Source organism: Hakea prostrata, chromosome 1 (genome assembly GCF_041222555.1).
Source record: "Hakea prostrata isolate BN-2017 chromosome 1, UWA_Hpros_2, whole genome shotgun sequence".
Lineage (NCBI taxonomy): Eukaryota > Viridiplantae > Streptophyta > Magnoliopsida > Proteales > Proteaceae > Hakea > Hakea prostrata.
This window is the reverse complement of record NC_142600.1, coordinates 66,116,033-66,143,623: the sequence shown is the minus strand read 5'-3', so window position 1 is coordinate 66,143,623 and position 27,591 is coordinate 66,116,033. Positions and strand designations below refer to the sequence as shown.

General features: G+C 38.5%; 1 protein-coding gene across 4 annotated transcripts; it reads left to right on the top strand.

Annotated features, from left to right (window-relative positions):
* The first annotated feature begins 11,710 nt into the window (after positions 1 to 11,710).
* LOC149029461 (uncharacterized) lies at positions 11,711 to 27,181 on the top strand. 4 transcript variants are annotated; one of them, XM_089141882.1, is made up of 4 exons: positions 11,711 to 11,829; positions 16,172 to 17,157; positions 24,368 to 24,404; positions 26,052 to 27,181. In XM_089141882.1, exons 2-3 carry the CDS (start codon positions 16,295 to 16,297, stop codon positions 24,402 to 24,404), a joined length of 900 nt encoding a protein of 299 aa, XP_088998008.1. In that variant the 5' UTR covers positions 11,711 to 11,829; positions 16,172 to 16,294; the 3' UTR covers positions 26,052 to 27,181. The 4 variants fall into 4 exon arrangements, with proteins under 4 accessions (XP_088998008.1, XP_088998006.1, XP_088998009.1 ...); XM_089141880.1 differs by having other exon boundaries at positions 26,000 to 27,179; XM_089141883.1 differs by lacking the exon at positions 11,711 to 11,829 and adding an exon at positions 11,830 to 11,904 and having other exon boundaries at positions 26,000 to 27,179.
* The last annotated feature ends 410 nt before the right edge of the window (positions 27,182 to 27,591 follow it).

The following is a 27,591-nucleotide window of genomic DNA, read 5'->3' as shown; positions in this document are numbered from 1 at the left end:
TGTTAAGAACAGTTTTAGAATTCCAAAAAGCTTTTGAATGCTTAGAAGATAGGGACTTGAGCTTTGCAATGGATTGTAAGGATATGGTCCCGAATGAACAGGATTGGGAAAAGGCAAAAATATTATGTAATTTTTTGGAAGTGTTTTACAATGCCACAACAAGATTATCAGGATCACTTTACATCACTTCAAATTCTTATTTTTCTGAAGTATATGGAATTAAATCACTTTTGATAGAATGGTCAAGAAGTGAAGATCCTATATGTCATGATATGGCATTAGTAATGATGGACAAATTTAAGAGGTATTGGGATAGTGCAGAAAAAGTTAATATGTTTTTGATTCTTGCTATGGTTCTTGATCCCCGCTTCAAATTAGCATATGTGAAGGCTAGCTATTTGGAAAGGTATTCTCAATGTGATGTAGAAATCAAGATTGGAGAAATTAAGAATGTCATGAATCAGCTTTATAATTTCTACCAATCACTTGAATTACCTCCTAATGCAATTGAAGCTGCTTCAACTTCTAAATCTAGTGGTCTTCCAAAGAATTCTGCAATGGATATTCAACACAGGATTCTTCAGAAAATGAAAAATAAAGTGAATTTGCAAGTGGGAAATGAGTTGGATCATTATTTATTGGAGACTATTGTAGATACTGGGGATAATGGAGATAATTTTGACATCTTGAACTGGTGGAAGATTAATAGTTCAAGATTTCCCATTCTTAGTAAAATGGTTCGAGACATTTTACCAATTCCTATTAACACTGTAGCTTCAGAATCAGCTTTTAGCACTGGCGGTCGAATTCTAGACCAATTCCGAAGCTCATTAACACCACGGCTTATAGAAGCTTTGGTGTGCACACAAGATTGGTTACGACAAACACCATTATCTTGCAATATTGAAGAAAACTTAGATGATCTTGAGAAGATTATACCAGGTAATGAATTTTTAATTTATTGAATTACTCTACTTATATGTACTATGCATTTTAAATTGAATTACTTACTTATTAACATTTTTACATTGTTAATATCTTTAGACTTCAATGAAGACAATGTAGCTGCAAGTTTGAATTGAAGCATGATATTACATAGTTTGCTATTTTTCATTGAAGGTAAGGATTATAGTAAGGATGCAATAAATTTTTTCTTCATTTTAATAGTAACACAAATATTTTTTAATGATTTCTTTTATTTGTCATTGACTGAAAATTTCAAACTTTGTGTAGGATTTTCAATTTCCATCATTAAACAATGGGGGCACTGGGCAGGTTTTCAATTTTCATCACCAAAGCAATTGGAAACTTTCAGAGCTCAACATAGACTTTCAATTGGAGACTTTCAATGCAATTGGAGACTTTCAACTTTCAAGTTTACTTGTGATACTTTTATGTATTTTGTTTTGTTTTTGTTTTTGTTTTTGTTTTTGTTTTTGTTTTTTTATTTATTTTTTATATGAATTTACAATCTTGGATCAGAACGGGGGGGAGGGGAGGCCGGAGGAAAGACGGACCAATGAAGAAGAGAGGCAAAGAATACAGTAATGCCCAAGCGATTGAACGCACGCGACGCCAGCATGCCGTCCGAGAAGGGTGGGTACCCCGGAATCTTTTTACATCATGGAACTTCGCATGGGACCAAAGCAGCCAAACCAGCACAAGAGAAACAGTATCAGCAGCGGAAAAAAGTGTAGATTCCTCCACGCAAAGGTCATGCATGTTCGATGATTGGCTATTCCATGCGTGTCAAATCAGGATATCATTGTCCATGTCGAAGGAAAATTCAAAGATGTGTATATTGTATTGTGTATATGAGCTTGGATACTGATCTTCATCAAATAATAAGGTCAACCAGCCATTGACTGATGATCACTGCCAGGTGAGTGAGATTGAAATTTCAAAATATAATTGCATCTTGACCTGAACCTTGTATAAGTTCAAGCTTTTCAGTAGGCTATGGATAATGAAGCCTGCAAGGTTTTGAATGATAAGACCTATATCTAGAGTATGCCTTTAGAACTTATCCAGTAGGATTAAATACATATTTAACAAATTCCATGTCAGGGTCTAAGAAGGCCGTGCCAATATCACTTGGGTCTGATTTTCTTTGTCTACAGTGTTTTCTTCCTTCTTTTTTATGTATGATTTCTGCATTTTTAATTTTTAGTGTAGTGGTTAACTACATCTCAAGTAATTCAGTAATACCTCAGGCAAGCTTGAGGAGTTATATATCCATTTACGTTGTTTATTTTATTATTACTTTTGTGAGTCAACAGGAAAGTTAGGTTAGTTGGATTTCTATTTTGTACTTTTTTTTTTTTCTGTTTTATAAACAAATGTATAACATCATAATTCATGCATTATTTAGAATTATAGAATGGTGTTGTTTTAGTTTCTGAAAAGTGATTTGTCTGCTCTCTCTCTCTCTCTCTTTCACACTTCCCCCCACCCCCTTCCCATGTTTTTCCCCATGATTTCTTGATCATTGTATTGCTACTTGTCTTACATTTGATATTTACGACCAAAGATATGGCCAATTAAAGCTAGGGACAAGGCCAATTAGGGCTAATCAGGGCCAATAAGGGCTAATCAGGGCCAATCAAGGCCAATTAAGGCCAATTAGGGCCAATCAGGGCCAATCAGGGCCAACCCGGCCCAATTAGGGCCAATTAGGGCCAATTAGGGCGGGAATGGGCTTGGCTTGGCCTTGTAGGGCTTAGGGCCAGGGACAATAATCATTGGCCCTGAACTAGGGCCAGGGCGGGAATGGGCTCAAATTGTACCATATAGGGCTAGGCTTGGGATTGCAAAAGCCCGGCCCAGCCCGGCCCAATTGCAGCCCTACCTCCTATGTCAAAGGGGTGGACATTAGTCTCACCATCCCCTCATTTTATTCCATCTATATGATCTCTACTGAGGGCAATCTTCGCTTCCGGACTTACAAGCAAGGAGACGGCGGACGCGGAGGGATTAGAGACGCACCGACGAGTATGTATCGCGACAAGTATAGGACAAGGAGAGACGTCGAAAGATCGATCGGTTGGGCAATATGGATCGCGACAGTTCGTTGGTATCGTGGGATACTTTAAACCTTGCTTACAAGGATACCCCACCTGAGGATATTCAGATTGATGATGTTTATCAGAGTCTCCTTCCACCTGGACCCCATCCTAGCTACTACAAGGACATTAAAGAAACAATGTTTACTGAACAAGCTAAAGCCGTCAGCAAAATCACTCAACGGAACCTAGTTCCTAAAAAGGGGCATCGGTCTAATATTACATCCTTTCAGACCTATGTCACCTACTGCATTCTTCATCATCAGCCCCTCTATCTTCTGTATGTCATTCTCTCATACATGATTCAGTCTACTGTGATTGGGAACAAATGTCTACCCTATAGCAGTCTCCTCACAAAGTCTTCATACACTTTAAAGTTAGCTTGAAAAATGAAGACTCTACAAAACCCCCCACCAAAAGTGGACGCCAAAGGCATTGTTTCCTCCCGCAAGCGAACAGCAGCCCAAGCCCACCAAAAGAGTGCACCTCAGGCCATGGACACAGAATGTACATTAGCTGGGCCACAGCCATCTTCCTACTCCTCTTCTACTGCCTCAAGATTTCAAGCTCTTGATTCTCGCCTCAACAACATGCAACAACATTTTGATGCCCGTTTTGACTCAATGGGTAATCGCATGGATACTGTTGAAGGCATGATCGCTCATCAAACAATTATGTTGCACCATATGATGACTCATCTTAAGATCCCTCCTATGCCAGCTCCAGAAGTTGGAGAAGCGGAAGGCGATGAAGAAGAAGATGAGGATGCGGTCGGAGATGAAGAAGATGTTGAGGCCAGTGGCGGTGGCAGTGGTAGTGAGGATGGCAGTGGAGATGAAGAAGGTGGCAGTGGCCTTTTCTCCCTCTTTATCTTTATTTTCACAAATACGGGTAGCTTTCCCCTTTTATTCAAATCAACCACACCCCCTTATTTATAGTTGAGGATAAGAAATATTATATTATTTTATCATTAGTATATCTATATTTTTCTCCTCTTGTTTTTTATTCCTCTTTCTCTCTCTCTCCTCTCCACGCAATCTTTCAATTCTCTTATTCTCTCTCCTTTATCTTTCTTCTCTTCTCTCTCTCTCTCTTCTTTTCTTTTCACTTTGAAGCCACGTGATGTTTTGCCAAATATCCCCCACCCTTTTTTTTAGAGTAACAAAAATTACATTATTAAATATTTAATTAATTTTACTAACTAAAATAAAGACACCTCATCCATTACTTTCCTTGTTCCACACTACTCATATAGGTGCCACCCCTTATATAGTATCTTTAATTAAATAATATATCAATGGGTATGGGCTTGTGGGTCCACTTTAATTTTTTACATGGGTCTCAGTGTCTCACTTAGGGATCCAATTATTAATACCTCCGGATTTAGAAAATTGCACTAATTCTTTCCTTGTCATCGGTTCAGTCTAATTTTGCCATATGAGGGAGAATAATAGACGAAAATGCATATCGACCCAGCTATGGATCAAGAGTTGTTACTAATTATCTAAGTCTAGTAGATCGGGAGCATATCAATACAACATTAAAATAATAATATAAGGAGATGTGGGGCATCACATTAAGCCTATTCCCTTAGATATAGTTTGAATAACCTTAGTAATTCGTGGCTTTTGTAAACATCTGCCACATTCTCCTCTGGCTTAGCATTGTCAAGAGCAATGATACCATTTTTTTATATCTCATAGTACTAGGTTATGCCTCTTTTGAGCAATTGGATCTCCGTCATTCTTTCGTAGAAAACTACTCAACATTAATGGAGTTGTTAGGAACTTTTCATTAATACCAATATACCTTTTTAGTAAGTTCTCTACATAATGGGCTTGAGACGGAAGTGTTTCATCTTCTCTTCACAATTACGATGAAACTTGCTATATACATACCTATCAGCAATGACACCATGAAACCCATTTGATAACAAAACACAATCAAATATTTGATGCCATTGTTTAGGGGTTTGTCTTAGTTTATACAAACATGATCAATTTATAAATTTTATGATTTTGCCCTTGAACAATGCAGCCTTCCGCCTTCCGGTTGTTTGATATGTATATTTCTTCTTAAGTAATTTTTCTCACTTGGTTCCTCTTCACTAGATCTTGAGGGGTCTTTCTTAGTCTTTTGTGAATAATTAATATTATATTCTTCATCAAAGGAAAGGAAATACATGCTCAAAGAATATAACATCTCTAAATTCAGCAATGGTATTAGCATAAAAAATCACCATTAGATTTTAAAACTAAAAATAAGCTGCACTATTTTGAGCATAATCACTTATGGTCATGGGAACTTACTTGAAGATTCCCCAAAATTCATCATATATATCTTTCTGGTGGCTTTAGATCTGACATTCTTATAGAGCCATAATAATAATTCATAGGATTCACTCTATCAACACATTTTTCCACATATTACCATTTCAAGTGATGTGACTATGATACAAAACATTTTAACAAAACATGTAAATTTTACTCATAATAAAACCCCCCACAATTTGAGTTTACTAAACAACAACATATTGCTATTTTGTCCATCAAGAACAACCCATAGCAACCATGTAGTCATATATCTCTAATTGCCAATTGGAATGGCTACCCATGGACTTAAAACTTTCAATTAAACCTTCCAAATTTCCATTTATGCATAGAACAGTCACCCTCCTGTGGATGAAATTTGGAACTAAATATGTAATTTAAGTCAAATATGCATTGACATCTTTAAACATGGCTACTTATAAACATATATAAGAACCTTGATACATATGAACCATGCAATATTTGACTTAATACATAAGTATTAAAATTCGTGTCAATATAATGAGAATGTGATACTTAAGTCATTTCCTAATAACAAACGTCCCAAGCAAATTAGGGAAAATTGACCAGTACGGATTGTTTAATGACCATATGTCAATTACTTGGAAAAATATAAATAGCTATGTTAAAATTTCACAACAATACATATTCTTGCATGACTTTATATGTAAACCATGTTCACCAAATTGTAGATATAATTAGGGGAATAAATAACTAATAGAAAATTGGAAAGACATGTAAATGGAACCTGAATCGATAGGAGAAGAATAAAGGAAAATTGTTGAGGCGCGTCAGATGCTTTCTTTACAACAAATTCGTCCATTTCGGAGTGTGCTTAAGGATTCAAGGATGTCTGTTTCCCAAGATACAATGACAAACAACTGTTTACCAACACAATGTAAACCGCTACAGGAACTTGATTGTGTCTTCCTTCTATCACTGGAATACCAAAGATAGCAAGACTCTCAAAGTATTAACCTGATTCTCAAAAGAACTTTAACATGACTCTTAAACTGAAAGCGAGAATAGTCCAAAACACTTCTACTAGTCAAGGGGGGAAACTCCAATTTATAGTGGAGATCTTTGGTAGATACAATAAACGTACCAAATAACCATGAATAACTCATTAAAGAGCTTGGAAAAATGAAAAGCTTTGGCCATTTATGGAACAAGCTAGGCAAATGAGAGGCTCCTAGGGATATGAAAAGTTCCACAACATGCATTTGTGAACCTTACTTGGGAAATGTAAAACCCAAATGTTTATGAACATTTTGTGCATGAATTTGGGGGACATCTGAATTTTTTCATCGGCCGTCGGTGTTTGGTATTCTTGAACTTTTGTGACATATGGATCTGCAACAAATTCTAAAGCAACAAATTCCCCGAAGGGTGAGTTCAAAAGAACTCAGCGAGTAGTTCACAAACAAATAACCAATGTCACCGTCCAAATCAATACATCACATGGTGCAATATGACATGAGGCAAAATGCAAGTATGCAACCATATTCTAACAGATGCTGGTCTCTAATGGTGGACACACATTAAGATAGAACACCAGCCTCCTCTGGGTATGTGTTGTCACTTTGATCTCTCACAGGTTGGTTACCAGACTTGAGATCCTGGGTAAGGGGTCAAAGCATCATTCTCGGACTCTCTCTATGTTGGGTTTAGGTCACCGCTCTCTCACACACGAATTATATGAGTACTGGCACGTGTCAGGTTTATACCCAGGCCAGTGCAAGTCAACTACTCAGTCATATCAACTTAGGTTAAGATACCCAAGGTTTAAAGTATCCCACGATATGGTGCGATACTAGTTGATATATACCAATAATGGATACAATCGATATGATACATATCGACACGTATCTCCATTGAAATGCACTAAAATACATTGACCAATACGTTATAATGCTTAATACGGGACGATACGTCTCTTAAAATCACCAAACCGATATGATACTCATTACCGATACTTTAAACTTTGAAGATACCTTCCCTCATACATATCACACTCTTGGTTCAATATCCTCCCCTTCTAGAGTCAACGTATCCTATGGCACCGATCAACTCGCACTATGCCATCTTTTAACTTTATTGGTCATCCACATATAATGGACGGGAAGCTCTTATGTCCTTTAACGGGTTGGCTACTGGTCTTGAGTGCCCGTGTGTCACACCCCACTCGCCGGTCTCGGTTACCAGCCCGACAACCCGTGGGTGTGATCCGTCACAAGATCCACGGTCTTGCCTACTAATAATAATAAATGTGAGTAATAGAAAATCAAGAACAAGAGCAAGTTCATATAATTAATCAAAGGGATTACAAGAGTCCAAATACTCCAATAAAATAATCAAAGAAAGAATCAATGTTCAAAAGTAATATTAGGTTCAGCGGAAGCAATCAAAATAAACTAAATAATCTTCTTTCCAGTTTCTTTCTCTAAAGCTATATAGTGCTCTTCATGAATAGCAAGAAAGGGGGTTCTCTAGTTCTTCTCCATACGATCCTCAAAATGTTTGTCAATCTACCTCCTTCGGCCATCAATGGGTGATATAAGCGAATTCTAAGCTTCCGCAAGAGGCTTCATGGAAGCTATCTCCATCTCCCACTGACGATGCCACATCTTCTTCATACGAATTTTCTCCAATTTTCGAGGTCATGTAACCATCTGTACAATTAGTATAACATACAAAGAAAGGAATGAGTTCTTACAAACTCAGTAAGGATAACACAATTCTCATCCATATGTCAACACAATCAGCAATGCATATATGATATGAATGATATGCAATAGTATGAATGCTACTAAGATCTAACTATGCAAGTCTCTAGATAGTTGATATGCTTTAAGATATAACACCTGCCCTCCTCTGGGTAGGTCTAGTACCTCTAATCCCTCACGGACTATTTACCTCTATTGGAATCTCAGGCAAAGGGGTCAAGTCCTCATCAGGCATCCATGGTTGGGGATTATGTCGGGGTTTCTAATCCAATGCAAGGTCACATTGGTAACATACTATATGAAGTCCAGATACTTCCCCTATGGCACCAACCAACTCGGTTCTGTATCCTTCGCAACCTAGGAATGAGAACCCTCACGGACTGGATACCATTGTTGGACTCCACTCCCTAACCCTATGGTCATCCACATATTATTGGGGCGGAAAACTCTCATGACTCCTCATGACACACGGCCTGCTCCTTGGATGTCCATGAGCCCAACCCTAACATATGCAACCCTACCATTGCATGAACAACAGTGGACCATTAAGTCTACGCACGGACTGGTTACCGCTGTAGGATGAAATAGAGTCACGTCACCATATTCACGGGTCATTTGGCTTCAATTCCCCTACCAAAAGGGTAATAGCATGTAGGTTACCTAGCCATGCAATTCTAGACTCCCTAGGTATGTCATCCAACAGTCATGATAGTGCTGGAGGCATCAACGAGCATGTGTCCCATACCACAACCCTCTGATATCTCAAGCAAAGATACCCAATTGGATACCCTTTCCATCACAACTACACTACATCAATCAAGATCATATCATAATCATTCATTCAATATCATGAAGTAATTCAATATATAAATATAACACAAACATCAAGTATATAATAGTATTAGAGCGAATTAAACAACTACTGCAATGTACATGATTAATGAATAATATAGGAAACAACTGATTCATCATAAACATGTCATTGCATATAAACAAGATAGTGTGTCCTTACCTGTGATTAGGTAAAAGCTCAACAGGATGCAATCAAACCACAATTACAAAACCTTCAGTAGACTCAGAAGACACCTAAACATAGGGTTATAAGAATATAAAAGAGTCATGAGTCAAAGCAAAGCAAAAACCAAACTCACATAGCTACTATGACCCAGCCAGTTGCTTGGGTCAAGTGACCGCCTTAAGCAACATCCCCTGTTACATAAAGTTTCTAGCTCCAAAATTTAGACTTTTGATCATCCAATTTCAATCCAGTTTTGGGATGATCTTAATCCGATTTTCAATCTTAACAAGTCTATAACAAATGAGCAAATCAAAAACCTAAATTTAGCAGAGATCTAACACCCAATTCATCACCCTTGATTAGATCCATCTTTTATTCGAATGCAGGGATTTGTTTTGGGACAGGATCCTCTTAAACACATTGATTAGGGTATACAACCAATCACAATTAGGTCACCTCAACATGAAGGATATGGATCTACACCATTCCAAAGTTGAAAGAAGAGAATTGAGTGAAGGGGATTCAGTTATCTCAACCAGATTTGCAAACAGACGAGGGAAATAGATCTAGATTACAAACCACGCTTTCCTCACCTTCCAGCACGTGTCTTCTACCTCCTAACCGTCCAAAATACCAATCCCAAATATAATAATGCGTTAATAGGGCGGGGTTTGCTATTTATAGAGGACAGGGGGCAAATTAGGGCAAAATCCCACAAGCATAATCAACCGCCCTAAGCGATCGCCCCCTAGTACTTTGCTCAAGGGGTTGACTCCCAACCTCAACCTAACCCTAAACAACACATGGGGGAGGTCTTACCTTCAATCTGGACACCTTCAACCATCACATTGACTCTTACTTGGGATCCAACTTCCCAGCAAGGCAAGTTCTTCATCAAGAGAATCCAGATCCATGGGTTCTGGGGATGGATCATGGACTTCTATTCGGATACTCCACAACTTAATTCGACTTGACTTTCGGGTTATCAGACCTGCAATATGGATTTCGGGTTAGAAATATGGGGGTTGTTACACCATGAGCCCAAGTTTATTATATGCAACCCTACCAATGAATGGCCCCCTATAATGTGGTTGTGTCCTCTCACGGATTGGTTACTGGTCTTAAGCGCCCACTACCCCACATTGTTACCTCGGGTCACTAGGCAATACACACGTCGATAGAGTGTGATATGACGGAGTTTCTAACCAAACTCCACTAGATTTCCTAGTCATGGCATCCAATAATCGTGGAAAATGCCGAGGGGCATCATAGGATTGTGTCCCACCACCTCCACTAATGTCCCAAGATAGAAACATCCAAATAGGTATTCCCCAATTCACAATCACGACTTACATTCACATAACAAGAGGATTCAATCACATTCTTAATTCACAAGTCACTCTAAGTCTATACAGTCACATGTTGATCCATATATCAAAAGCATTAGTAATCACTTATATACTGAAATTTCAAAGTTATAATAATCATTCCTAAACCCTAAAACAATAACATGTAAACATATAAACAAGTTTCAAAACAATCAAGAATGTAACAATGGTTATGAGCAAGTGAATTTCCTCACCTTGCTATTGATTTGTAACCTTATAAAATAGGTCAAAGAGTATGTTCACACTTTCCAAAAAGTTCTATTAATATGTTGGTTCAAAGTTAGAAATAACTCTAGAGGTATGAAATTGAAAAGAGAAACAAACAACCAACACAGTAGGGTGTGGTTGGTTGCCTAGTGCAACCAGGGCAATCAAGTTGGACATGCAATCAGCTAGAGCATGGGTTGGTCGCTTGGGTGGGTCATACGGGGCAACCAGACCATTCAACCAGCCTTTGTGTACAGATAGATTTGGCTCAGATCAACATAATGATTCCTGTTTGGGTTCTAAACTACCTTGAAAATACTTAGAAAATTATGAAATCATACTAGAACATGATCTATCATAGTTTAGAGATAAAACAAAGTAAAAAGAATGAAAATCTAGCGAATCTTATATTAGGTCTTCTCTGAATCTATTCGTAAGATTCACGGATGAGCTAGAGTGAATGGGGATTCATTTTAGAGTAAAGAAGAATTGGGTTGATACAACAACTTGAAGTCTTCAACTAGGTCTTCGTCGTAGGAGGAACCAATCATAGAAGAGAACTAGAATGAAGAAAATGAATACTAACCTTTAAGAAAGTAAATTGCTCATCAAAAACCTTGATGGATGCTCTTCACACTTTCTTTCACCTTGGGGGAGTGTTCTTTGAGAAGCTTTGACATTTTTTAATGGCTTTAGAACATAACGACACATTTTATAATGAAAGCACATTAAATAGGGCTTTAAAAATCACTTTTTCCAAAATTGCAATTTTTCCCGAAACAGGGGTGGGTCGTGTTGCTACTTGGCGACATTATCAGAGACATTTTGAACCATTATTAGACCGTAGGTTTGGTTGGGTCAACAATATGAAACGGTTATCGAATTGGTAATTTAACCCGGAGAACCTTTAGTTTTACTTTTTGTCGTTAACAAGCTGATCCTACCCGGAAACCCGAACGGGATAAATGCGAGCAAAAGAAGAGACTTCGTCCCGAGCCCGACTATAACGTCGACGTCCCAACTCCCAAGGTCATTTCGTTGTGTTTCTCCTGGTTGGTTTGACTAGGCGCCAAGCATTTCTGCAAGGGGAAGGCCGAGGTTAGGTTCTTTCATCTCGATGGATTACTTTCGTTCCGCTGTCAGTCTCGTTAGTTTTGGTTCTCTAAACATCTGGTAGTATCTGTTGTGCATGGTCATAATTGTTTGAAAGAAGAAATTATAGGTTTTGATTTGTTTAATTGGACTTTTGGTCGTTGGTTTTAGTTTTTTTCTCAAAATGAATTTCCCAATTTGTAGTGTTAAGAATTTTGTATGAATCTCTGTCTCTATTAGCTATCCAAAATTGTGCTTCTTGGTTATGAGTTAATCCAACGTGTGGATCGATACCCTAGTTATTTGTTGATTTTGATATTGGTTTTCACCAGACCTTATATATGAAGGTAGAATATTGTTTGGTTTCGTGTGGTTTCTCAAGTTATTTGTCTATTGTAGTTCTCTCATGGCAATGCTTGAGATAAATATCCGGGTTCTTACTTTATTGATTGAAAGAGCTAAGGGTGTTTGTAGTCCAGATTTTGACCAAAAGAATCTGAAGCACCGACTTGAAAAATTTTTGTAGCTCTGATTAGAGAATGACGATGGAGGTCGATCTTAACTGATATACTAAAGTTGTCGAACATGGGAATTAGTTGAAGGTCCATCCATTTGGAAACTGAGATTTCTGTCTCACAATTCCCTATTGGATTTGCATGGAAAATGTGTCTTTTTTCTTTTTTCCTCTTTTTTTTGCCAGTTAATTTTTTGGTTTCTTTCTTTTGGTATTATTTTATGTATTCAAGAGTTATTTTGAGTATTATACGTTATTTTTGTGGTTTCTTTCTTTTAGTATTATATTCTGTATCTAAAAGTTACTTTTGAGTACTCAATGGGAATCCTACCTTGTTCAAGAGGTTGTAGTTTGCATGAGTTCTTGTCTTCCTATGCAGTGATATTGATTTCTTATTGTGATTCAGTTCTCGTCTTCATTCTAGTTGATTCCTCACTTTCCTTTTCTAGTATCACTTGACTGATCTGTCACTTGATCCTTAAGTAAGGTCCTCAGTTTTGATTGATGGTAATTGCTTGCATATCTAGATTGATATTTGTCATCATGTATTATCATGTTTTTGAGTTTAAGTTTGCAGCTAAATCATCATATTCTACATATTGTTGGATAGTAAGCAGGCTTCTCCCTCCCTAATGTAGAAGAAATTCAGCTAAGAAGTATTTTACTGTAGGATTGATGATATGTTGTAGCATAATGTTGAACTAGAAAAAAAATTTCAGAGTTGGTAATTTAGGTGGTGTAGCCTCAATTGAATGAGGGCTAGTCTTCCAAGATGTTTAAGAGAACCAACTCATATGGGACCAAGAAAAGTTTCTTGATCTTAGAGATATGGGGGTGAATATTTTAAAGATGGGGAACTGGAGCCTATAAATGGCCGAGTGGGGTTAAAACTAGGATCTATGATCACTGGAGCTGGGGGAATAATATACTTGAAGTGTGGGGTACATCTGATGGCTAGATTGGTATAGATCTAACCTTGAATTGTGGGTGTCTTTGGAAATCAGAAAATTCTAGAAAATTCAAGAAAAATAGAAAAAGAAGGTGATAGGAGAAGGGGGATGGGTTAGGCTGCCAATATCTAGATGGGGGGCCTTGTAGATTCTTGGAATGGAATGGCTTCTTGGAGGCTGTCTATTCAACTATAGCAAGGATTTAGCTTGACTTCACCAAGAACCTTGACACAATACTCCTGCTCTTGAGCTTCTCTGATGAAGGTGGACACAAACCAATAGTTGCAAACTTGCAATAGCAACACACACACGAAAGCACTCAAGGCTTGAAGGGAAAATGATCTATTAATCAATTATCTATTCTAATTGATAGGGGGCTATTTTAGCCTTACATAAGAAGTCTTGGTAAGATTAGGACATAGAAACTATTGTAAACTAAAAATATAGAAATTAAGTGATGTAGACTCTTAAAACTGAAATATATATAACATTAGAAAAGACTATTCTGCTCTTGTAACCTGAGTTGAGCAGAATTTACATAATTAGACCAATTAAACTAATTAACTAATATTTTTTCGTACTTGGCCTAGACACTAAATTTTTGGGCTCATCTAATAGACCCATGACCAGATAAACAAATTAAACCGCTCGATAATCCATATCCATCAACCTAGGATGATTTCAAAGGAAAATAAGATAATTTTGGGCTGGATCTGCATCATTAGGAAATAAGAACCAAACCAAACCAAACCAAACCAGCGGGCAGGATGGCTCCCAAACCTGATTAAGTGTAGCTTGTATGGTGGAAAAGATACGTTGAAAGTTTCTCCTAATTCTTATGGTTCAATTGAGAGATATGACAATGGCTTTCAAGTTAGAATCTATGGGGTTGTAGGCCAAACTAACCAATGGAACGCAACCAAAATTGGATTTAATGGATGATTGGTGGTGGTGGTGAGGTGATGCTTAAAGTCTGATATGAACATGGAATGAAATATGGAAGGTTTAGGCTTATACAAGAAATGAACTAATGGTTGGTGGAATGATGTGTTCAAAGTCAAGCCAGGTTTGTGTGTAGAGGACGGAGATGGGAGGATCTGATGTGAGGACAGAGATGGGAGGATATGATGTTGCAGCAAGCAGCCAAATTGCAGATTGGCAGCAGGCCTCTTCAAATGACAGTGGCTGTGCCAGCAACACAATAGTTTTGATGTAAGAGATGGTAAGACTGTAAGAGCAGTCTATGATTGCTCCTCTCAGTGATCGTGGCAGTCACAGACTCACAATACCTCAGCATAAGTAGGACACGATTGGAAGGTGAAGAAATAGAGAATACAAAAATGGAATGTAAAAGGGGTAGGTGGATCAGGCTTTCTCAGCCAGACTCCTCCAGCCCTGGGGATTTTGCTCTCTCCAGGCTGGGTTTCTCAACCCTTCATTGTTGCTCAACTTTGACAAAGAAAATAACAGCACTCAAAGGAATTTTATTCAACTCAATAAATTGTGGGGAGCCTCTATTACAAATATATTGAGGGCTATACTTGCTTGTCAAGTTACATTAAAAATAAAACTAACCTTGCAATGTTTTTGTGTGTGTGGTGGGTATGAAACCATGCAATGTCTTACAGATAGAAAGTTAGAAACTAACTATTAGAAAGTTCCTTATAAGGCTGAGACTTGGATTACAGGTAATGAAACTAAAGTAGAAACTATAGAATAAAAGTTAAGTCTAATTAAAAATAGAAACTTAGGTCAACTTTCTAAATCTGAAACCAGAAAATAAAATAGATAATTTCATTTGTACCCCTGAGGTTTTACCCAAGTGATTTTTATCCTTGAAAAGTCACATTTTGCATTTGCCTCCCTTGTGGTATCTAAAAATACCAACTAAAGGACACTCCGTTAATGACCAGACAACTTTTGTTAGTTTAGTCATTTTTATGACCAAGATGCCCTTATGCCCTTTAGATTTCCTTTCTTCAACTTACCAAAGTAAATATTTCCAAATCTGTTGCATAGACAAATTTGACCTTCTGAAGAGTCTCATTCTATTTGATCTTGGGCCCCACATGATCTTCTAATAGTATTCCACCGATGCAAAAACGAGGGGCTGTTACATGTGACCAGTGTTTTGGCCTCTTTTTCTCCATGTGTTGTCCTATATCATTCTCCCTTCTCTTATAAGAAAGAGAATACTGTCTTGAAGTCTGGTGCATACTGCATGTTTTTTTATTGTTTTTATTTGCTAGTCCTAACAATTTCTTTGGCTGGTCATTCAGTCCTAGCTTATGGTAGTATACTACTGTATTGTGTTTAAAACTTTAGTAGTTCATTGTCATACATCACAGTAGGAATCAGAGAACACAGCATTAAAGGTTCACTGTTTTGTGAAATGATTGATGTTTAATATAGATGTTTCTTATGCAAGCCTGCCTTTTGAAGTTTGGGTCGGGAGTAGATGGATGGTTCCCAAGAACCTGTTCTGCCTGATATGACTGGGAATATGAAAGAAAGGAGTGTTTTGCTTCAAATGGTTCTTTGTGGTTGAGACTTTTGGACCAGATGCTCTGTTGTGGTGGGCTTTACTGCATCCTACATATTTTTTCAATGGAAATGAATTTATCTTGATTTCTATCTTATGTAAATATACCATTTTTTTTCCTTCTGAAAATCAGGCTGCTTTTAGGGTTCCATATTTCAGTGAACTCCAGTGATGTTGGTCTTAGTAATAGATAACCCTTACTTTTTATTACTGGGACTTTGATGGGCAGTTTTTCAACTATCTGTGGCTTTTTCTAGCTCTGGCACCATGTCGCATATTTTCTCTATACTTCTATTAGGCATCATGTTGTTATTTTGAATCTTAACTGTTTTCTTCATGCAGTGTTGATTTTCAGGTTTTATGTCTAAGTTCCAACTTGCTGATTTCCAACAAGAAAGCTAAATGCTTTTTTGCATGAGGGTTTATGTATAGATAGAGTTCTTCTGGATTTTGATACCTTTGAGCATGGATGATGTCCTGTTGAATACCAACTGGGAAGATGTGAATTGCCCTATATGCTTAGACTATCCCCATAATGCTGTCCTTCTTCAATGCTCATCTTATGAGAAAGGATGTCGTCCATTCATGTGCGACACAGACCACATACACTCAAATTGTCTTGATCGTTTCAAAAGTGCAAATGAGATCTTAGGAACTATGAAAGACCCTTCAACATCTAATCTAGTTTGCACAGAAAACAATCCACCAGTTACATTGCATGGTGACTGCCTTCCAGCTTGTCCACTGTGTAGAGGCGAAGTAAAAGGATGGGCTATCCTGGAAGAAGCACGTTTGCAGTTGAACGAGAAGAAACGATGCTGTGAAGAGGAACGCTGTTCATTTGTTGGCAATTACTCAGAGCTTCAGAAGCATGCAGAGCTTAGCCATCCACATGCTCGTCCATCAAAGATAGATCCTGCTCGGCAACTTGATTGGGAAAATTTCCAGCAGTCCTCTGAGATAATAGATGTTTTGAGCACTATCCATTCAGAAGTACCTCGTGGGGTGGTGTTGGGGGACTATGTGATCGAGTATGGTGAAGAAACAGGAGATGAGTTTGAGGACTTCCCTGGGGATGAAGGCAACTGGTGGACCTCATGTATCTTGTATCAGGTCTTTGATAACTTCAGAAGTTCAAGAAACAGAAGACGGTCAAGAATTGGTGATGCAAGGAGTGGACGAAATAGGTCAGGTTATGATGCTTCAACTTCTGATGAGGGTTCAGTGACATCTGTAGATTTTGCAGACTATAGGGTTGATGAGACCGATGAGGACAATGTCACTGCAAGTGGATCCTCTACCTCTAGGCAGAGCTCTAGCCAACGCAGGTTAGTGTGTACTACCCATTCAACACTCAAAATAATACACTTCGGTCCATTCTTTATCCAGTTTGATAGCCTGCTTTAATATTTCCGTCCTTGTTCTGTAGAACATCATCAGACCCTTTATAGTCTTATAGTTTTACTGCCTCTCTCTCATTTTTTCTTAACCTGGCTATGGGTAATCTTCACATGGTGGCTTGTTATCATCATTCATCAAACTAAAATTTGGAAGGGTTCTGCACCTTTTGGATTAGCCACATGTTCAATTTGGACTCCTATCTCTACCATTTGGTCCATTGGTATATTGAACCTTAATCGTTGCATTTCCAACAGTTAAATTTGGAACTGCTAAACCCCATTGCTATAGTTTCATATTTTTATTTGGCAGAGTTGAATTACATTGAAACTAACCACATCGATAAATGATGCTGTCACCAAAAAGCTACAGCACCATGCCACCAACATAGCTGCTACCTGATAATTATTGGGTCCGTCCAAACATGCCTCTCTTGGTAGGAAACCCTAGATCTGGTTGTCATTGGATTTTTTGGGTTAAGCTGACAACTACCAATGCTATTAGGTTCCTGGATATACTTTCTAAGTTAAATTGGTTGAGATTGTGACTGAAAATTCTTTGTAAGGACATTTTTATATCCAGAAATGTGCTGTGACAGACGCCCAATTTTGTCTTTCAGATACTATTCTGTTCTTGTGAGTCAACATAAAATTTCACAGCAGTTGCATCCGGTACACTGATCTTTGTTGAAGCTGATATTTATTTTCATGTCCTTCTCTGCCTATCTAAAATTTAACAATTTTCTTTTCTTCTGTTGTCTGTAAACTGTTATCAGAAGTCCTTTTCTTCTATACACTTATTGGACATGATACATATAGTGTAGTGATAATATGATGCATGAGTAGCAAAATGCCCCTGCCTGCACCGGGGAAGGAGGCGGGGCATGATTGATGCAGTAAATTCTCATGGTTGGATGTGACCAGAACAAGGAGAACCCAAAACACGAAGCTTCTGGTCTAGTAAGGGTTGATAGGAGTTTATGTAGTTATGGGTAAGAGAATGCTGTCTGGACCTTAGAGCCTGCATAGGCATGTTAGCATGGTAACTTAGATATGGACCTCTGTCAAATCTTTTTTTGTAAAATTAGTCCATGCATTTTGGACAAAGCCTCTATATGTTATTTAACCTTCTAAACTTAATGCATGAACTATTTTTGCGGAAAAGAAAACAGTCAGAATGGTACTTGTGGTTTTGACTGAAGTTTGATGGTGTATATTGTTCTTGGACATTGGCTGGATTCTAAGACATACACTTATTTATGCCTAATTTCAAGCAAACGAAGACATTTCTTTATGATATTATTCATTGTAATTACTAAGCAAATACCCTTGTATTTGGATCCAATAGAAATAGTTAAAAAGAAAATCAAATATCAAAAGGAGTCAGCCCCCCAGTAATGCAGGACCCAGGCCCCACCCTAAATGGAAAGTTCAGGCTAGGAAAATCCCCTAGGTTTGCTGCCAGCCGCACAATTATAAATGGATAGCATTCTGCACTTGGTTTTTTTTTTAACAGCTTTGTACTTTTCGGTTGGGCAGGGGCAGTTCAGTGAGCCCAAGCATAAGGGCAGTATAGTTCTTGTTAGATTAGGTTACATTGAAGTAAGTCTTTTGGTTCAATAAGCAGCCCTGGATTTGGGTTTTGTCCGTATGGAGGTCAGGCTATTAGATGTAGGTAGTTGCTGTTTCTAATCCTAATTTAAGTCTGTTTTAAAGTCCTAATCCAACTAGGACTCCTTCCATATTATTATAAATTGACACCAATTGATGGAATCCTTTACAGTTCAGGTTATAAATTAATTTTCTCAGGTTTTGATTGCTTCTTATGTGTGTTTGCTGCTGCAACTATTGGTTTTCTTCAATTTGGTTTGAGAAGGTCCAAGATGAAGGAACTCTTAGGTTTTAAGGTGAGATCAAGCCATGAGCCTTGCTCTGGCTGAATTCGCAGCCTTCACGCTCCAATTTCATTCGAATCCAAAATTCTACGGGGCTTCCCATCCAGGTATCTGGCAGCCCACCCTTCTTCGAATCCCCGTTAATTTCTCTGTTATTCCCCAGTCCCCTCATTTGATCCCCTGATGTGACCAAGGTTGACCCCCCAACATAATTGGGCCCAACACCTGGGCCCGAATAGGCCCAATCCAGAGCTGGCTGAATCATTTTTCCAACCCTTGAGGTTGAATGTGGATCTAGTTGGAATCCCCTCAATCCAAGGTCTATGGATCTGCTTTTATTTTTTATTTTTATTATTTGGGTTGGTAACTTGTGAGTTATAGTCCATTTTAAAGTCCTATTTGAGTTGTGAATAAGATAAAATTATTTCCTATCTTTTAGGAGGGTTCTTATCTTTTAAGAGTTTCTTTTGTTTAGACTTGGTCTTTGGGTTTTTGTCTTTTATTGGGATTCTAATCTGATTTGAGAGTCCCAATTTAAGTGTTTGGTGGTTTCTTATCTAGATAGAGTTAGTTAGATAAGGGACCTCAGTTGAAGTCAGTTAGGAGTAGAGTTTGATTTGGTTTCAAAGAATGCAAAGGCTAAAAATAGCCAGGTAGTCTATGTAAATATTTAATTTTGGATTGAACGAAAAGTTATTGAGTAAGGAGTGGGGTTCCTGTTTCCATCAACTACAACCACCAAATGACAGCGCAATCCCACGTTAGTCCACTCCCCTCCCAACCCCATTGCAGCTTCCTAACCCCCTCCCTATTCTTCTAGACCACCCGCAAGCTTCTCCTCACCGTACCATATATACTTTGTATTTTCCAGATATTTTCTGGAATTTTCGGACTTATTCTTGGACCTAAAATTGAAGGTCAGATCTACAGAAATTTAGCCATTAGATCTGAACCAAACTTTAGGAACATCATCCCCCTAACCCAGGAAAGAGAGGGGGGGAGCCCCAAAGGAAAGCGAGAAAGGAGGGGCCGGCCCGCACGGAGACCAAAAGCCCGCGGAGAAGAAACCAAGAAGGAACGAAGAGCAGGACCAGAACCGGAGAAGGGAGAAGGAGGCGGCCGACGCATGGCCCGGGAGGGCAGCCGGCGACCCCATAGTGGGACAGGCTTTGTTGTTGTTGTTGTTGTTGTATCCCCTAACCCTAGTGACCCTCTCTCCATCCTAATTTCAACCCAATCGGACCAAGCCCTAACCCTGAAGCCAAGTAAGAAACCTAGTTTGAACCATAGCCTTAAGGATTATTAATTCTAAAAAATTGTAAAACAACAAAAATCAGAGTTAGTTCTAGCCTAACCGAACCCTTGAATCATTCCATGCTCAACCCAACAAGCCTTAAAAGCCCCCAAAACCTAGTTTTTTGTTTTCTATTAAAATTTCACGTCTGAGTTCACATTACTGTAGGGTTTCGAAGTCCTAGAATACCCTATACACCCTAGGAAACCCATTCTCTTTGCTGGAATTCTTGGGCGGCCCTTAGATTTAGGGATATTAGCGTACTACCCTTGACACTAAATCTGGGTTTACATCATCCCCTCTTTTCATCCATAATAAAGAACCTCCATATCTTCCAAACCTGATGGCAAGATCCACTCAAATTAAGCCACAATACCACCATCACGGCTCCTACCTTTGATCCAATTTGCAACCTTTACTGCCCAGCCAATTTCCAGTTCATGGAAATTTTGATTTGTAACCCACTTTTCATTCTTGAAAATCAAGAAAACCCATAACTTCATGATGTGAACCAGGATCTAGGGTTTGGTTGATTGGAATAATACCCTAGATCGAGGCTCACACCAAGATCTTGTGTGTCATAGAAGAGGCACATCGCCTAGGTGGATGCCTTGATAACAATATCTGAAACTTTGTGAGAATTTTCTATCTATTACCCTCTAGGTTTGATCCAAGTTGCATGAAGATTTGATACCTAGAGGGTCTCCAATCTAAGCTCCTCTGAGATATTCCCCGTTTTACCTCATTTTAGGAAATCAGCTATTCTGCTTTGAAGGTGAGCCTAACAATCCCATTTGAGTTTGCCAAGCTTAATACATTAAGCATCCCCATCCTTAGAAGCAGAATCATCCCTCCACAGCCCAAACCTTGAGACTCTATCCATAACTAAGGCCATAATGGGACCTACCCTAGCCCTTAATTTTTTGGAACTTGGAGTCAATTCTTACCTAGATCTGATGCTGGCCCTTCAGCCCACATACATGAGATGGCCCAGAGTAAGAAGGTGATGTAACCCCCAAATTGGGGACCAGTCTTCAGGATCAATCCGAGTAAACCAGCAGTAAAATTAGGGTTTTATTACCTTGTGGTTGTAGTATTAGGGCTGAATATAGGGTTCTAGGGTTGGGAACTGAGTAGGACTAGATTCGGTGATGTCTAGGAACTAGGGTTGGTTAAAATTCGATCCTAAACTGTGCTGTAAGTTTAATTTCAGAATTGAATCTTCAAGTCTAGGGTTTAGGGAGTTTAGGGTTTAATAGAAATTAGGGTTTCTGGTGGTGGCTAGGGTTAGGGTAAAGGTTGAAGGTAGAGGAGGGGTTGGCGGTGATGATTCTAAAAGGAAATAGGTTTTGGAGGAAGGGTTTGAAAGATCTAAGTGAAAAGGAAGTTTAGGATTTCTAGAGTTTTGGAAATCTAGGGCTGCAAAGGAAATAGGGTTAGACTAGGGTTAGGGTTGGTCCGATTGGGCTGAATTTGGGAGGGAAGGTCACTAGGGTTAGAGGAATGATGCTTCTAAAGTTTTGGACAGACCTAACGGTTAGATTGCTGTAGATCTGACCTTGAAATTTGGTCCTTGAAAAGGCCAAAAATTCAAGAAAGTAAAAAAAATAAAAAGAAAAAAAAGGGGAAAAAAAGGAAGAAGAAGAAGATAAAAAAGAAGGGTTCGATGCAAAAGGGGAAGAATAGGGAAGGCTAGGGATTTTTGCTTACTAGCAATGGGAGAAGAAGAATGCAGAATTTGCTGATGAATAAGACACCAATCCAATGCTACCGCAGGCTTTGAAAGAGGGAGAATCTAGTGAATTGCAGAAAACAGCAAATAGTAGCACAAAACAGCCACATGCCTCCCACCTTGGGAATCCACTACTCCTCTCAAGTCACATTCAAGTCGTCAAATTCTATTAATCATCAAGTCTGTCTCTTTACAAGCTTTGGGGCTGTACTTTATAGCCTTACATGAATAGACTCACTCTAGGACTCAACATTAGAATGTGATTCAAATTAGGACTTCTACTTGGACTCTATTTGGAAAACAAAACAGACAAGGACTTTTTTAAATAAAGTGCAAACTTATAAGGACTTCTAATTAAGAAGGAATCCTTTTATGATTGGACTCCAACTTAGAAACCAAAATAAAAAGGACTTTTACTTGACTTGGGACTCCCACTTTACTAAGGAATCTCACATAACTCATCCTAGGATGATTCATATTACAAAGCAAGAGTAGATCCGGACTCCTTGTAGAAAGTGGAGTGCAACCAAGGAGATCCCTCTTTAGTTGGGACTCCTAACTTGACTCGGACTCTTCCATAACTATTCAAAGACTACCTCAAATTCAAAAATAGAAGTAGATATGGGTTCTTAACAGTACTCTACTTTCAATAAGATTCATTAGGACCCCAAAAGAGAGGACAAAATGACCAATTTGCCCCTGCTCAGATTCGGCCTTCTTGGAGGGCTGCAGGAAAAAAGGGCAGGGTCCTTCCTGGTTACATCAGGCCAATAAATCCTCTCCTAGGTAGGCCCTATACTTTCTAAGCTGTATTAAGTTTCAGTGTGAACTATGGTTCACTTGGTTGAGTTTGGTCTAACTTAGATCCAATTTAAGTTATGGGTAGAATAGTATTTTAAGTTTCTTATTTCTGGTATACTTAGGTTGAGAGGAAGGCTTAATATATGGAAGCCTAATCCGGCTAATCTTCCCTCCCGTCCCACCTCTGCTTTTTTCTCGTCTTATCAGACCGTGGATATGATGTTTAGCAGAGACCTTAGATGACAGGTTGAAGGAAAACAGAAATATCCAGAAAATCTGTGAAGTAAATAACCAGAGTTCAGGAAAAAAATTATAGCATTCCAACAAAATTCTGTTCTTGACTAAAACTGGCTGAAGATCACCCACCCCAATGGGTAGAATTAACTCAAAATCTGACTCTGATCTGGAGTTATGGGATTCTATTCCATTGACAAGATTCTTGAATTCAGGGGGTCCAACACAGCAATAAAATCAGTTCAGAGATCTATGCCTTGAAACTGTACAAAGGATCAAACAGAAATCATATAGAAATAACTGGAGCAGAATATTAAGCTGAAACAGTAAACGAAATCTGATCTTCCCGTAGGCTGAAACTGATACTTAAACCTGAAATAGGAATTTAGATATCAGAAATCAAATAGAAATTTGAAACCAACTTAAAGCATATGAGGTATGGTTACTGTGTATGATCAGGTTTGATGGCTGTGAGTATTGATGGAGAAAATCTCAGATCTGGAATAAAATAGAATGGGAAGGACAGAACAGAAGAGAAAATTTTTTTTATTACTGATCTGATCAGTTTACAAGAGTCTAGTGCGGAATTTTAAATCTGGAGCTCACCCAATTGCCTGTTGAATCCAGCAAGGAGTTTGTCTGAATCCACCAATGTTACACTTCTGTTGAGTCTGCTTGAATTCCATAGTCCAAGTGAGTTCTTGGTTCAAATTCTTGCATAGGACTGTAGCTGGTTACAAACTTATATGAAAGACTTAAAAAAACAGACTGGGAACTCCATCCAGCAAACGCCTAAACCAATGCTGAACTGGTAACATAAACTAATTAGGAAAATGAAGTAACGAAGGAAACTTAGTCACATAAAGGTTCTAACTGAAATCGTAAAGTAATACTTATATTTCTACCTCATACCCATGTTTTAGCTCTATTAGAAAGGACTATAGTTCTTACCAAAGTGGAAAAGGACTATTGCAATGAATACCTGTTGGACCAATGGCCAACATCAGTCATGCCCATCCAAGGCCTATTTCATCTTCTTTGCCTTTATCTACATCAGCATTGGTGCAATTTTATTGGCTTCTCTCTTTTAATTTGCCTTCACATTGTGGTTTTGCATAATATCATTTTCTGGTTTTAGTCATTTTCAGTTATTTATTGTCTCCCTCTATTTTTTGATTGTCACAGATCTAGGAGGCGTCGTTCTCGCTTTAATGGCACTTAGGTATGTACTACCTATGTCTCATACAACTTTTTTCTTACTGCGATGAAAAGAAAATCCTGTCATCGTCATTCTGCAACTATAATATAGTTGTTTTAGAAGCTCATCCATTATATATGGAGATCATGTTACTAATTAAACAGTAGAACAAAATCACCTCCCCTTGGTAAAGTGGTAAAGTTTGTATCTCCCTTTTACCATTCTCTAGATGCAATGAATCTAAATTTTCTGCCTGAAAGTAAAAGTTCCAACAAATAATCATGCAAGTAGAAGATGATTTTTTTGAGCCAAATGCAATCATTGCGCCCAATGTGGTGTGAAACCTAAATTTTGTGCCTGAAAAATAAAATCTTCAACAAAATCATGTACGTTGAAGATGGCTTTCTTGAGCCCACAAAGTCATTGCCCAGTGTGTGGTGTTTGATTTTATAACTAGTATCAGCTCTCAATTTAACTGTTAAAGAAAGCGTGGAGTTAAATATAAACAAAAGGTTACCTTTCACTCTTGCGGAGTAAAAATTCCCTTCAGAAGCCTACCATGCAAGTGTCATTGAGCGTACACTTATGGCTAAAGCTCAGCTTCTTGTCTGAGACAGTATGGAATAAAAATGTAGATCTGTTTTGGCACAATACCCCTAAACATATTTGTGTATATTTATTTTATGGAGGCCTCATTTCCTTTTTGTTAGTAATGTTTTTCTGATTTGCTGTAATCAACATATACTTCTTAAATGGTCTTTTCTTAGGAAGTCAATTATTCTTCAATTCCTCCACCAAGCCTTAGAACCTTTTCACTTAAGGTTGTACACATGACCAGGAAGCACACTATTTACTCTTACCAGTTGTTGGTTTGTGACACTTGTTTCAATGTTCCAACTGTTTTCAGGTCCTAGACCAGGATTCAGATCTGGGTTGTATCCCTGTCCTTGATACCAATATGTTTGTCATGTATTTATTGTTTCTATAAGTGTCTAATTAAATTACTTAATGTCAGCAGTGTAATTTCACTTTTGTGTCACAATAGTATGTGCTTTTTTGCCACCTAGTAAACCAAGTGTTTTAGTTTCTAGGGTGTAGCAATCATATATTGATTTACATTCATCATGTGTCTTCATTGTTTTCTGTGAGCACCCAACCAGCAGAAATTATGAATCATTGCTCCCTCCCACAGGTTTAACTAATGACATGATCTGTTAGAGCACGCTGCATTTTTTTTTGGGTAAATATTAGAGCATGCTTGTTGAAAAATGTAGAATCTGCATTTGACTTCATTGTTTTCTGTGAGCACCCAACCAGAAGTATAAACCATTGCTCCGTCCCACTGGTTTAACTAATAACTTGATCTATTAGAGCACACTGCTTCTTCTTCTTCCTTCCTTTTTTTTTTTTTTTTTTTGGGGGGGGGGGGGGGGGGGGGTGTGTTAAATATTAGAGCATGGTTGTTTGAAAATGTAGAATCTGCATTTGTCTTCCCATATTGTTATTTCTTGGCTATGTGCAAATTCACTAGTCAGTTCTTTCTAGAGGGGGGGGGAAGCTCGTGAGCATTAGTTCTCTATAAGAAATGATTCATAGTCAATGGTTGTAAATCTGAGCAGGGGAATACAGATGAATTGACGTTGCACTCCCTTCGTGGGCATGATTTTGTAGTGAAGACATCCGGGTAGTTGGTGTCTTGTGAGCATCAACCTTCTCTTCAAAGAGGTGGCTGCTGTGTTGATCATGTCAAAGAAGCTTCTTCCAGGGTGACCTAGGCTGTGGGTTCTTTGCTCAAGTGCCCTGAACATGTTGAACATAAATCTTTTGAACTCACATTGACATTTCACAATTAGCATGTTAGAAATCATTACTTACTGAATAGCTTAGATTGATTTGGAACCAAATGGACAATTTGAAAAGGAAAAGAAAAAAAAATTAATCATTTCTTTTCTTATCTTTGATGACGTGTGATGGTGGTTGTTAACACCCAAGTCTATTAGCAGTTTGTTTTGTTTTTTTTTTCGTTTGTGTTTTGGGATGGGGTTATTAAATAATATAAGGTGGGGGCAAAGACAACTATAATTGGAGGTGGTGGTTTTTTACGAGTTGAGCTACTTCCTGGGGCCAGGAGATCTAATTTTTTTGATGAATGAGAATTTTATCCAAAGATATGCGTGATCACAAGAAGCGAATTCACTTTCGCAAAGTTGATGAACCATGCAATGGAATTAGGCCAAAAAGCTTGGAACTGCATGGACAAGCCTTTGCTGACTAGGGTGCCAGCTAGGCCAATAATAATCTATGTGTAGGCAGCACACGGTAGGAGAGCGGAAAGCGGAGAGCCTGTGAGTATCTTCTATCATGGGAGCAATGCCTGGGGGACCATTTTATGCTCTAAAATATAAATGCTAAACTGATCCTGATAAGATACTATCCAGGAAACTGAGTCGTCCTCATCAAGCAAATTCTATGGCAATGTACCCTTGCTGGAATTTGCAGCGGCGAAGGTATGCAACTTGGAATTTGGTGCTTGGACAATCTTCGGCAGTAGTTCATGTCGCCCATCTGTGATGGACCTTGATTGGCTCTAGCAAATATGCATGATTCCATTGTTGGGGGACAACCGTAGAATATTGCTCCCGGAAAGAATCCATATGCTTGTGGCAGACCTGGCACAGGAGAAGAATCCGGCACCGGCTGAACCAGGAAATTTTCATGTAATCCTGACGTCGTCTCAGGCGCCGACACCAGGTGTGCCCTAAGTGACACTTCACTGATGAATCAGATGCCAAGTATGTCCGATGAGAGCTCATCTCGTATTGCTGATGGTATAGATGATATGGGCCTTCATCTTAGCCCAGCCCACTCTTCTACTGGGCCAACTTTTGATTTTGGTCATGGACTGAATACGAACGGTGGATATGGATGATGTTATCCCCATGTAGTAAAGATGTTCTAAAGTCCATTCTTGAAACCCAACCCAAAACCTCCTCTCAAGCCCGTTCGACTTACAATTCTGAGGAAAATGGGAAGTGACCCAAACTCGGCTGTGGGCCAAGGGAGGGTTTTGTCGGGTAATGTTTAGATCTAAACGGACCGTAATCCAGTCCATTTCTGTTTCCTTGTAGATGTGTGATATGTGTCCTAACATTACATCAAAAGGTTGAGGTTTATTTATAAGTCACATCACTTTTTTTTTTTAAAATTTAAT

Bases quoted from the DNA above. Each gene is read 5' to 3' on its own strand.
- LOC149029461 (XM_089141882.1), top strand. From the start codon at position 16,295: ATGGATGATGTCCTGTTGAATACCAACTGGGAAGATGTGAATTGCCCT. The intron at 17,158-24,367 runs GTTAGTGTGTAC...TGATTGTCACAG, and splicing joins CAGAGCTCTAGCCAACGCAG to ATCTAGGAGGCGTCGTTCTC.